Source organism: Vombatus ursinus, unplaced genomic scaffold, assembly GCF_900497805.2.
Source record: "Vombatus ursinus unplaced genomic scaffold, bare-nosed wombat genome assembly UNPS02014959.1, whole genome shotgun sequence".
Lineage (NCBI taxonomy): Eukaryota > Metazoa > Chordata > Mammalia > Diprotodontia > Vombatidae > Vombatus > Vombatus ursinus.
In genome coordinates, this window is record NW_020954737.1 from 3,959,220 (window position 1) to 3,972,151 (window position 12,932).

Sequence of the window (12,932 nt, forward strand, 5' to 3'; positions counted from 1 at the left end):
ACTGATTTCTGCTTTTGATCCTTATATAGCATTAGTCTTTAACATATTTTTTTGAATTTGACAATATACAGCCACATGTGGCTTTCTAATTGTTAGATCATAGATCTTGAGCTGGAAGGGGTCTCAGAGACCATCTAGCCTAACTTCTTCATTTTACAGATGAGGAACCTGAGGCATAGGTATGTTAAGGGACTCGTCTGAGTTCACATAAACTACATGAGGGCAGAAGCTGTATACATGTGCATCCTGTCCAGTGCCTGGCACAGTGCGGGGCACATCGAAGATGTTCAATAAATAATTGTTAAATTGAATTGAGTAGCGGCTGTGGAAACAAAAATACTCTGATTCCCTCCAGTAGACTGGGAACGTACCAAGGGTGAGGGGCATGTCTCCTGTCTTCCCCTGTATCTTTTCAATGCCAGTACAGAGTTCTATACATGAGAAGGTATTCGTGGACATGGGAGAGAATTCCTTGGCCAGTCTGTGGCTCAGCATCCTTTGTTCCCACATTCCTGAATCCATGTGTTTACAAGGAGAGTTGTCTTCCCCTGACCCAATTTCTTTGAACACTGACTGGGTCCACTACAAATTTATGACGTAATCTCAATTGGGGCCACACTGTGGCAGGGAAATCCTCTTATACTACCCTACCTGATTGACTATCTACTCACTACACTGGCATTTCCAAATCTTTTCATCCTTCCATCCACCCCCTCTCAGCTGAGAACTTTGATATTTCACTGAAAAAACTGAGTCCATTCCCTTCGAGCTCCCTCTTCTCTTCCTTATCTCCCTCATCAGTCAGATGTCTTCCACCACCATATCCTCCTTCAGCTCTGTCTCACATTGGCCAAGACATGGCCCTCTAATATGCACAAATGATCCCATTCCATCCCATCTTTGCCATCAGTCTTCCTCCTCAGCCATCCCCATCTCTCACTTATCTTCATTCTCTCTCTACTGGCTGCTTTCCTCCAGCCTACAAACACACCTATATCTCTCCCATCCTCAACAAACCTCTCACTTCATCCATCCATGCCTGCTAGCTATCATCCTATAGCTCATCTCTTTTTTCTGACTAACCTCCTTGAGAAAGCTCTTTACAATTGATGCCTCCACTTCCTTTCCTATCACTTTCTTCTTAACTCTGCAATCTGACTTCTGACTGCATCGTTCAGTTGAAATTGCTGTCTCCAAAGTTACCAAATGCAGTGATCTCTTAACTGTCAAACCTAATGGCCTTTTCTCAGTACTCATCCTTCTTGACCTCTCTGCACTGTCACTGTCAATCATTCTCTTCTCCTTGATACTGTCTTCTCTCTAGGTTTTCCACACTTGTTTCTCTTGGTTTTTCTACTTGTATGATCACTCCTTATCAGTCTCTTTCTGGATCTTCATCCAGGTCAAGTCTGCTAATCATGAGTATCCCACAAGACGCTGTCCTGGGCCCTTTTCTTTTTTCCCTCTATACTATTTCATTTGGGGATTTCACTAGCTCCCATTGATCCAGTTATTACACACACACACACACACACACACACACACACACACACACACACACACACACACACGTGCAGATGATTCTCATATCTATCCAGCCCTAACATCTCTCCTGACCTCCAGTCTCACATTTCCGTCTCTCTACTGGACGTCTCCAACTGGATATTCCATAGATATCTTAAACTCAACATATCCAGAATCTAAGTCATTATCTTCCCTCTCCCCTGACCCCACCCCTACTCTCTCCTCTTTCTAACTTTTTCTCTTTTTGTGAGGTAATTGGGGTGAAGTGACTTGCCCAGGGTCACACGGCTAGTAAGGGTCAAGTGTCGATCTGAAGCTGGATTTGAAGTCGGGTCCTCCTGACTCCAGTGCCCCATCCAATGTGCCACCTAGCTGCCCCTCTTTCTAGTGTTCTCGTTACTGCTGGAGGTCATACCATCCTCTCAGTCACCTAGGCTCACAACCTAGGTGTCATCCTTAACTCCTCACTCTCTATTATTCCTACCTTCATAGCACCTATTCTGCTACCACCACCTTACACCTGGTTTATTGAATAGCCTGCCAGCTGGTCTTCCTACCTCAAGTCTCTCCCCACTCCAGCTGTCAAATTGATCTTCCTAGAGGGGAAGTTTGACTACATTACCCCCTCCATTGAATAAACTACAGTGGCTCCCTATCATCTCCAGAATCAAATGTAAAATCATATCTGGCTTTTAAATCCCTTCATAACCTGACCTTGTCCTGTCTTTCAAGTTTTATTATACCTTAATCTTCCTATGTAGTCTGTGATCCAGTGACACTGACCTCCTTGTTCTTCCTTCCTGACTCTGGGCATTTTTCACTGGCTAGTTCTGGTGACTTGAATAATCTCCCTCCTTATCTCTGCCTCCGCATTTCCCTGGCTTCCTTCAAGTCTCAGCTAAAGTCTTATCTTCTGCAAGAAACCTTTCTTGATCTTTCTTTATCTTAGTACCTTCCCTCTGAGATTACCTACAATTTACCTGTAAATATATCTTGTTTGTACACAGCTATTTTCATGTTGTCTCTCCCGTTTGACTGTGAGCTTCTTGAGAGCAGGACTGCCTTTTGCCTTTTTGTATCCCTAGCATTTAGCACAGCACCTGGCACATAGTAGGTGCTTAATAAATGCCATTGATAGGTTGTTGACCTGATTTTGAATGTGACATTAGCTGTCAGTACCTCTATATGTCAGATGACTCAAGCTCTCATAGAATGCTATACTTTGGTGGCTCAAATGATAGGCACAGAATTACAGAATCACAGATGTGGAAGGGACCTGAAATGTCAACCAGTCCAACCCATATCAAGTACGGGAATTGCCTTTACAACATCCTGACAAATGGTCATCTAGCCTCTGCTTGAAGGAAGCTTTCTATTTCCCAGGGCAGTCCATTCCACCGTCAGACAGCTGTGATTCTCAGGAAGGCCAAAATCTGCCTGTGAAGCACCCATCCATCACCCTTAGTTGTTCCATATAGTGCCCAAAAGAACAAATCCCACAGAAATACCCTCAATTTCCCAAACAGTAATGTGACTAATTAATAGAGTGGTTTAAAAAAAAGCCATCATAGTGTAGTGGGGTCTGATAGGTTAAATCAGTTTAGTTTCCATTCCTCTTGATGAAATTACAGGGTATCAGACTCGAAATTCCCCATTGGCTGTAAGGGTATATGATTCTAATGTCCCATTTGGCTTGGCAGAGACAAAATATCATTAGTGATGAAGAAAATAGCATTAGTGGTACAATGTACAGATCTGGAGAGGTTAATTAACTTAGCCAAGGTGATGCAGCTGTTAAGTAGTGGTGACTGAGCCCATTAGCCTAACTGATGTAGCTGAGTCAGAAGGGGAACACAGTGGACTCCAGCCTATTGACCATGCCAGTAAATCAAAATGGGACATGAGATGCAAGCAGCCTCCATAAAAGATGAAAACTTTGGGGCAAGTGTTCCTACAGCCAGCTTTGTGTTTCTGTCTCAACCCCTTGGATTTCAGTACACTGAAGAAAACCTGATATTGGCTCAGGCTTAGCCCTTTATACTTGCTTGTCAAAATTTATACTTTCTGCTTTTTTCCACAAGGGGATTACCTCTTCTCCACCCTCTACTTCCCCTCAAGGCTGTGCTAAGCACCTGCATGTGTCACCTAAGACTGTTCCCATATTGCTCTTCAAAGTTATTGGGATGGGATAGGTTATGGAAGGGAATGTACATGAGCAAGGGCAGGGGCCAGTGGTCTTTAAAGAGCAACATATCAAGGTTCCAGATGTAGTGTGGTGCAGTGGAAAGAGCAGGGGGGATGGCCGTGGAGTCAGAGGATACCTGGGTTCAAATCCTGCCTCTGACACTTGACTCCATTTGTGACCTTGGACAAATCACTTTAACCTTACTGGGCACCTTGATTTCCCTATTTATAAAATAAGAGGAGTGGACTCGTTAGCCCCTGGGGTCCCTTCCCTCTCCAGAGCTATGATTCTATCTGTGAATCCTGTGAACCTTTGCCTCCTGGTGTGTAGAAGGGGAAAGGAGAGGAGAAGGTGGCTGAACAACCACTAATTCTAATGAATCATCAGCTGGAAGAGTAAAGAGGTGCGTCCTCTGAGTCTCATGGCAAGTAACTGGGCTCTTAGAGCTAGGAAGGAGAGGGCTGTGTTGGTGGCATCCACTCCTGTGCCACTAACAAACATGGTCCTTGTGTGGTCCGTGGGCTTTCTGCAGAGAAGTCCAACGAAGGCTGCCTGTGTAGGCAGACTACTCATAAACTAAGGGCCAGCCAAAGGCTCTAATTTTCCAATAGTCAGAAGCCTACTTGTGGCTGCTGACAAACGTTCAAAGAAGGCCGAGGTTCTCAAGACTAGAAACTGTTACTTTATACCTGGGGAAGAATAACCCTTGACCCCGTGCCAGGCCCAGGTAGCTGGCGATGTCTGGCCAAGGGGCTAGGGAGGAGGGCAGGTGTCAGAGACTGCATTTAGTAAAGCCTGAAGGACTGGTTTTGCTCAGCTCTGACAGGCAGTTCCTCCATTTGCTTACTCTCCTTCGAAGAGGTGGAATAAATATACCTCAAGAGTGGGGTAGTAGCTAAGGATGTCTGTTTAGGATCTCTCTCCTCCTTGCTGCTTCTTCCTCCATCTTCAGAAGTGTTTAGTGTAGAGGCAATCCAGCTTGGGCTCCCTCCAGTGAGAGCATACCTCTTATGGGTTGGGGAAAAGGAGAAGAGAGTGTTGGCCTCCCCTAGCCTCAGCTACACACACTGGATGGTCAGGCACTGAATACAGTGCTGGAGCCTCTTCTGGGCTTCACACAGAGGACAGAAGTGGATGACCTGAGGATGGCCCTGAAAGTAGACTCAGAGATGGGGGAAAGGGCTTGAGGGTGAGACTTGAAAGAAGATAAAGGACGCCTGATCATTCAGCCTGAAAAAGAGAAGGAGCCCGAGCAGTCCTTTTTAAAGTATTTGAAGGATTGTCCCATCGGAAACTGTCCAATGTGGCTCTGGCCTCTGGAAGTTGTTGTCAGAGTATCTGTAATTCTTAACTAAAAATTAAATCCAGGCTCTTAATAGTATAGCACCAAAGATTCAGAGCTGGAAGAGACCTTAGAGTTCATTAAGACCAACCCTCTCATTTTACATATGAAGAAACTGAAGGTTAAGTGACTTGCCCAAGGTCACACAGTAAATGTCAGAGACAGGATTTGAACCTAGGTCTTCCTCCAAGTCCAGCACTCTATACAGCAGTCTCCTAATTGGTGTCCCTGCTTCCAGGTTATTCTGTCTTTGATCCATCTTCCATACCACTGGCAGACTAATACTCCTTATGCATATTATTGAACATGTCATTTCATTGCTTAGAAACTTCCTGTGACTCCCAACTGTTTGTAGAATAACATGTCTCAGCCTGGCATTTGAGGCCTTCCACAATCTAATATAATCTCCTGCTACATAAGCACTTCACTCCAGCCAGACTCAACTACATTCCTCAGACTTTCATGTCATTGTTGTTCATTCATTTTTCGGTTGTGCCCACATCTCCATGACCCTGTTCAGTGTTTTCTTGGCAAAGATACTGGGAGTGGTTTGCCATTTCCTTCTCCAGCTCATTTTACAGATGAGTAACTGAGACAAACATGGTTAAGTGACTTGCCCAGGGTCACACAGCTAGTGAGTGTCTGAGGCTGGATTTGAACTCAGGAAGATGAGTCTTCCTGACTCCAGGCCTGGCACTTTATTCACTGTGCCACCCAGCTGCCCTTGGACTTTCATACTTGCATGTTTTTGCTCATGCCATTCTCTCTACCTTTTATGTCCTATCTAAATTTAAGCTTCAACTTAAATCCTTCCTCTTCCATGAAGTCTTCCCTAATTTCTTTTTCCTTTGAAGTCCCTCAACATTTTCATACCATAACTTAAAATGCTAATTGTATGGTTACATGGAGACATCTTGTCTTCTTGAACCTAGACCATAAGTGCCATGAAGGTGCAGACAATGTCTTATACTTTTCTGTATCCCCCATCCCCTTCTGCCTTCCTCAGTAAATCCAGATAAATGTTTGTTATGTAGAGTAATGATGATGATGATGGGTCAGGCTATATCAAGTTCTGGGAGTTTCTTAAGTAATCTTCCTTTAATCCCCTTCATTCTGTTAATTCCCCTGAAAAACTGGGAGAAGGCCTGCTAGACCCACCTGGCAACCTGATAAATAAGGATAGGGAGTGGCTTACCAATCATTAGTCTCTACCGTAACTAAAATAATTATCTTGGGAGCAAAGGACTTAGGCTTTTCACTGAGGGCTGCCTTGTCCACACTGTGCCCCAACTACACAGCTCTAGAATTACATACAGGCTAAATAAGTTTCTTCCTCATTCCCCAATGCAACAGAAATGAGTGGAAGCCCCACCCACCTACCTGAAGTTTCCAGAGGAAGTCTAGCCGAGCTGTGGACTCCACCTGCTGGGCATGAAGGTACAAAGCCAGCACAAAGACGGAGATAATGATGGGCGTCATGATCTTCAGGGCTACCTTTGTCACATGCTCAGGGCTGTAGGCAGAAAGAGAACATGAGCTTGTAACTTGCCTTGGACAGCACACAGTGGATCTTGGTTCCCTCCATCCCATACCTTCTTCCAGTTCACTCTGTTCTCCTCCTTCCATAAGATAGCTTTCATGTAATTTCATCTAACCTTCTCTCTCTCCCTTCCTCTCTCTCTCTCTCTCATCATTCTCCCTGTTCTTTCCTCTCTTCCTCTTCCTCTCCCCCTTCCTCTCCTCTCCTCTCCCTCTCTCTCCCCCTCCCCCTTCTCCCTCTCATCTCTCTTTCTCTTCCCCTTTTCTTTCTGGGTTTTCTTCTATTACATTGGAAGCTTCCTGAAGGCAGAGATCATCCATTCCAAATTCTTCACTTTATAGATGAGGAAACTAAAGCCCAGAAAGAATGTGACCTGCCTACTGTCATACAGCTGGTTTGTAGCAAAGCAGGGACTAGAATCCAGGTTTCCTGATTTTACAAGGCATCTACTTATTTACCCCCAAGAGCCTAAAACCCTACTTGGCAGGGGTAGCTTGGTGGTGCAGTACATAAAGCACAGGCCCTGAAGTCAGGAGGACCTGAGTTCAAATCCAGCCTCAGACACTTACTAGTGGTGTGACCCTGAGCAAATTATTTACCCCAACTGCCTCCAAAAACAAAACAAACAAACAAACAAAAAAAAACACCTGGCAGTTAATGCACATATTTTTCCATACACGTGACCTGACAATGGTCAGTACCAAGTCAAGGCCATGAGTGCTCACAGGAGAGGAGAACCTGCAGTCTCAAGGTCACATGCGGCCCTCTAGGTCCTCAAGTGCAGCCCTCTGAGGAAATCCAGACTTTACAGTTAGGTTTGGATTCAGTCAGAGACTGCATTTGAGGACCTAGAAGGCCATATGTGGCCTTGAGACTGCAGGTCCTCCACTCCTGCTCTAGAGTAATACACAGTATAGTAGTACAGCCAACTTTCAAATATCCAAGGGCTGAATCTTGTTTCTTCCCTTCCTCTCTTCTGTGCCCTCACAGAAGGAAAAGAGAGGGGGCACACACCAAGGCTGTCAGTGTTGTTGTCCTTCAGTTGTTTTCAACTCTCCATGACCCTATTTGGAGTTTTCTTGGCAAAGATACTGGAGTGGTTTGTTATTTCCTTCTCTAGCTCATTTTACACATGAGGAAACTGAGACAAACAAGGTTAAGTGATTTGCCCAGGGTCACACAGCTAGTAAACGTCTGAGGCCAGATTTGAACTCAGAAAGAGGAGTCATTTTGACTCCAGGCCCAGCACTCTAGCCACTTTGCCACCTAACTGCCCAAGACTATGAGTAGTTCTGGATAAAGGTTGACTGGGACTTTGGAGGAAAGCTGGGATCTCATACTAAATAAAAGTAGATTTCTGGCTTGTCTGGATTTTGATTATCCAGGATTTCATTACACTTTATGGCCACAGATAATGTAGAGATAAATGGTAGTTAAAATTAAAAAAAAAAATTTTTTAATCCTTGCATAGGATTCCCTGGTGGGCATATATAAGATTGGGTTTCAGATCATCCTAATATTTGGATAAATTGCTTTCTAACTAACCCCAGCCTCATCCTTCCAAGCTCACCCTTTTCCCCTCATACCAGTCTGCATGTATCTTGTTTATGATTAAACCTGAGTTTCCTGGCATCTAAAATGAGGCATTACAGCCTAGTAGAAAGAGTGCTACCTGCTATCTGACCTTGGGAAAATGCTTTATGGTCCTAGATCGAGAGCTTGAAAGGATCTTAAAGGGAATTGAGTCTACTCCATTTTTCAGATGAGGAACAGGCCCAGATAAGTTAAGTGATTTATCAAAGGTCACATAGGCAATCATCATCAGAGGTGGAATCTGAACCCAGGTCTTCTGACTCCAGAGATCAATGGTCCTTCCACTGCTTCATGTGATCTCCAAGGTCCCCTCTCGGGATTCTCTGTAATATCGCCTGTCTAGTTGTGTTGTCTCCTATTTACTCTGGATGCCCTCTACATATAAATGGATATTATGCATCAACTCACCACTGCATTGTTCCGTTGTTGTTGGAGAAATCACTGGAATCAGAAGCCAGAGAAAGCCTGAGTCAGCATTGCAGCATTGCAGCTTATGCTCCAACATGTCCTTCCACACACTGGATCCCCAGGATATGGTCCCCCTCATCCCAAAGCCATTTTAACTGCTTTCAGTGAAACACCAGAAAGCTCAGAATTTGTCTACCATTTCCCACCCACATTTTCAAAGCTGCCCAAGAAGTAAACAGAGACAAATTCCACCTATACTTGACCGATGGCCATGCTCACAGCCATTATAGCCTCAGCATCATGATAACATGGACGCTTTCTGAAGCTATTCTGTGCCAACACTGTCTGGAGCTCTCATCATAATTATAGGCTCATAGAACTAGAGCTGTCAGGGACCTTAGAAGTTAACTTCCTCCTTTTACAGCTGAGGAAACTGAGGCCCAGAGTTTCCTCTGGGTCTCAAGGTCACACAGCTAGTAAGTGGTGGAGATTCCAGCTTAGGTGATGTGATGCTAAGTTCAGCACCCTCCCCCCTACACCCTACTAATAATTGCTAGTATTCCAATGATAAAAACTTGTTATTCTCATTCTAAAGTTACTCTAGTGACCCTGGGAATCCTGGGGCCCTCCTGGTCCTACTTCTGTTTGATGACTTCAGGAAAGAGTGTCCTGGGGGCTTGGTGTGTGATCTTCAAGGATTGCCTCTCTATTTTCTCATCTGTAATAGTTCAAGGACTGCACACACCCTAGAGTATGCTACATGGGAAGGAGGTCCCAGTACCTTCTCTAAGTCCTCTGTTCTACCCGCTCACTGTCTGGAAGATCTGCCTTCATACTGACTTGAATCCTTCACACTATGGCTTCTCTTTCATTCTCAGGAGAGATAGGGAACAACTCTTCTCAGTTCTTAAAGGTCTGAAGATGTATTAAAACTGTCCCAGGACCTTCTGTCCTTTAATGTTTGTGTCCAGGATTTTCATCTGTAGCTCTTTCCTCTGCCTAACTCTTCCTAATTCTCTGCCTTATGGACCCACAGGCATTCATGTCCATTAGGGGATTTGATGGTCTGTTTTTATTCCTGAATGGATCCAGGAAGCCTTGAGCAGAACTGAGCATCTGTCTGGGAAGCTTTGGAAGCAGGGGATCAGGTCGGAGGAAAGTGATGACCTGTAGTCTAAATAGTTATCATACAACCAATAGTTATTATTTCATCAGGGGTGGGAAAGTAGAGGTGGCAAATTTAATAAAGCCTCATGTACCTGACCTAATTTAGGTGGGGTAAGTAGTTAAGGGCCAGTGAAATGGGTTAGATGATTTCCTCCAGGTATTCTTCTCTAATCCAAAGAGTCTATGGTTCTAAAATCCTCTCTACCAAGTAGTAGTAGACTGCCAGTGAAGGGAGGGGAATGGAGGGCACAAATCCAGAGGGTGTGGAGGTGCCAAGACCACTGACAACTCGCCACTTACATGACGTTGGCTGTGACCAGCAAGTCAGCGTTGTCAAAGAGTGTGACTCCAGGCACCTCCACCAGAAGCACGTAGATGACCTCAATGATCAGCATCAGCGCCAGCTTCCCGATGCAGCTGATCTGCAGGAACACGGAGCAGGCAAGCAGGCTGAGCAGGACGCTGTAGGTGAAGTACTGCGGGGAGACAATGGGGGAGTGTCAGGCGTGGCTCCGGAGGCCCAGCGAAGCAGACTTCTCCCCTGCCCCCTGCTAGAACTGCAGCTCAGGTGTGCTCTGTCTCTCTAAACTGGGTCACTCCAAAGCAAGGGATTGGGGGCAGGAGCCATCAGAGCAATGAGGAAGAAAGAAAGATGGGGTGACCCGGGGACACTTTTGTGGAAATAAATGTGCGGACCTGTTGTTATTTCAGTCAGTGCTAGGACCTTCTTAATTGGCTAGTAATTCCCTCCGTCCAGGTCACCATCTTCCTGCATCAAACTCAGACCAAGGGAATGACCCAGGGTAGTGGGAGAGAATGGTGGTAGTGGGCTACGGGGTGGGGAGGGGAGAGTTGTCCCTCTCCTTACCCTTCCCACCTGACCTTCCTATCTTTTGTCTAGAAATACCAGACTTCAGAGGGAGATGAATAGTTGGGTCTCCTCCCTGCCTCCCCCTGACTAAGACCCTAGGGAGTGATACAAAGAACTGGGATCTGACCATCTTAGCTGCCACAAAGGACTAGAGCAGAAGGGGAAGACAGAAAAAGGGAGAGAAAATTCTCTATAGGATGCAGCCCAACAGCCCATGTCTGCTTTATCCACTTGAGACACATGGGGGTGAGACCTGAATTACTGGGGTCCTAGCTAGACCTTCTACTCCCAATTTGGTTTAGAGAACTTTGGCAAACAGTTTCTGTAGCAGTGAGGCAGTGCAGCAGATAGACTTGGACCTGGAGCCAGCAGGACTTGAATTCAAATTCTGCCTCAGATACTTATTAGCTATGTGACCCTGGGCAAAGTCATTTAATCTATTTTCAGCCTTCATTTTCTCATCCATAAAATGGGGATAATTTAGCACCTACCTCACAAGGTTGTTTTGAGGACCAAATGACACTTTACAGTATCGGGAAAGCACTTTGCAAACCGTAGAGTGCTATGTAAATGCTAGCTCTTCAGTTTCCAGTCTGGGTGGGGAGGAGGATTTTGGGTTCACTTTGGGAGCTCAAAGTACTTCCTGGGTGATGGGCTGACCAAGCTAAGGTTCAGCACTAGAGCCAAACGCGTTTTTGTTTTGTTTTACTTTGGGTGGAGGTAAAGGGAATAGTCCCCCAGGACCCTTGACTATGTCATCACGATGAGGCCTAGGTCTCTGTCTGCTGTGTGGAGGAACAGGCCATGCCTGTCAGAGCTAAGAGAACACAGGCTCTGGGGCCCATCAATCTCCCATTTATGAGGAGTCGATGAGGCAGGTCCTGATAGATCCCAGGTTTCCTGCAGTTGCTAAAATCAGGCTTACAGCTTCCCAGGGAGAGGGAGCTGCAGGGGTAGGGGGGATCAGAAGAGGGGAAAGGGAGGAGAAATTAAAAATAGTCTCTAGTCATCAGCAAACACCTGTCAGGAAGTGGAAACCAGCCGGCCCTCTCCAGAGTTCTTGGTCCAGATGTGAAAAGAAACAGATAAACATCAGCCTGCAGAGGCGGCTGGGGGAAGGAGGGTAGGGGTGAGAGGAAGTTCAGGAATAATGGGGATGATGGGGGTGGGGCTGGGAAAGAATCAAACAGAAATCCTGCCTTCCCACTGTTGCCTTTGAGGGTAAGCGAGCCTGAAGGAGAGGGATAAATGGGGAAAAAAGAAAGAAACTTGGTCCCAAAGATCCAGGAGAAAAAGCATCTCAGAGAATAGAATACAGTTTGGGCACCAGAAGACCTGGGGTTTAGTCTCAGTTTTAACTTTCATATGCTCCATGACTCTAGATACATCCTGTCTCTTTCTAAGCCTTACTTAACAAACAAAAAACAAACCCAAAACTCCCCCAGCTCTTAGATTTCATTAGCATTGGGAATTCTGGTGAGAAAACTCACTCTAGCAATGAAGACTGGCCGCTTCTCTGCAATCTATTATCTTAGAGAGCTGCCTGGGGCATGGGAAGAATGACCATCTGTCTCCTATGGCAGTGTCTGGATGAAGGAGATGGAGGCCTTCTGCAGGAGGCCCCCATGTTATCCTTCTAAAAGGAACAACTACACCAATTCGGCCTGATTCTCCTTTCCCAGTTCTTGTCCTTCAGCCTTGGGCTGTGTTTGCTCCATCCGTGCGGGAACGTGATACTTTGGGTTACTCTGTCACCTTTCTTCCTCTGAGAGCCGCATGCAAATCTACATTTGAGAGCTGGTGACTAGGATTGTGGAGACCTGGGCTTGGATCCTGGTTCTGAGGCATCAGCTATGTGACCTTGGGCAAGGGCATTTAACTCCCTGAGCCTCATTTTCCTCACCCATACTAAGATAATCCTTGGACCCCCAACCTTTTTCACAGGGATGTTTTGAGGAAAGTCTTTTGGGAAAAAAAAAAAAAAAACTTTTTTGTTAGACCTGTGACTTCTTTGGTACAAGGAACTCCCAGTGAGGAAACCTCCTCTACTGATACAGATGGGTGCCTGCTCTGAAACTTTGCTGCCTTGGCCACTGAGAGGTTAAATGACTTGTCCAGAGTCTCACAACCAGTGTGTGTCAGATATAAGACACGAAGCCAGGTCTTTCTGATTCCCTGGCAGGTTCTCCTGCCACTAATGTCACATTGCCTTTTTCTTACACTGTAAACTCAAGCTCTTATTGTTGTAAAAACAACAATAATCAAGATGAAACCTGATTTTTTTCCTTCTTGTTTCACTATT

The 12,932-nt window shown here is 45.4% G+C and overlaps 1 protein-coding gene across 1 annotated transcript in view; it reads right to left on the reverse strand.

Moving 5' to 3' along the window:
• Positions 1–12,932, reverse strand: part of ADCY5 (adenylate cyclase 5) — a 260,004-nt gene that overhangs the window by 11,572 nt on the left and 235,500 nt on the right. Inside the window, exons 15-17 of the mRNA XM_027845254.1 lie at positions 10,060–10,235; positions 8,593–8,625; positions 6,432–6,564 (exon numbers count right to left, since the gene is read on the reverse strand). Of these exons, the coding sequence (XP_027701055.1) occupies positions 6,432–6,564; positions 8,593–8,625; positions 10,060–10,235 (342 nt within the window). The remainder of the gene's footprint in view (positions 1–6,431; positions 6,565–8,592; positions 8,626–10,059; positions 10,236–12,932) is intronic.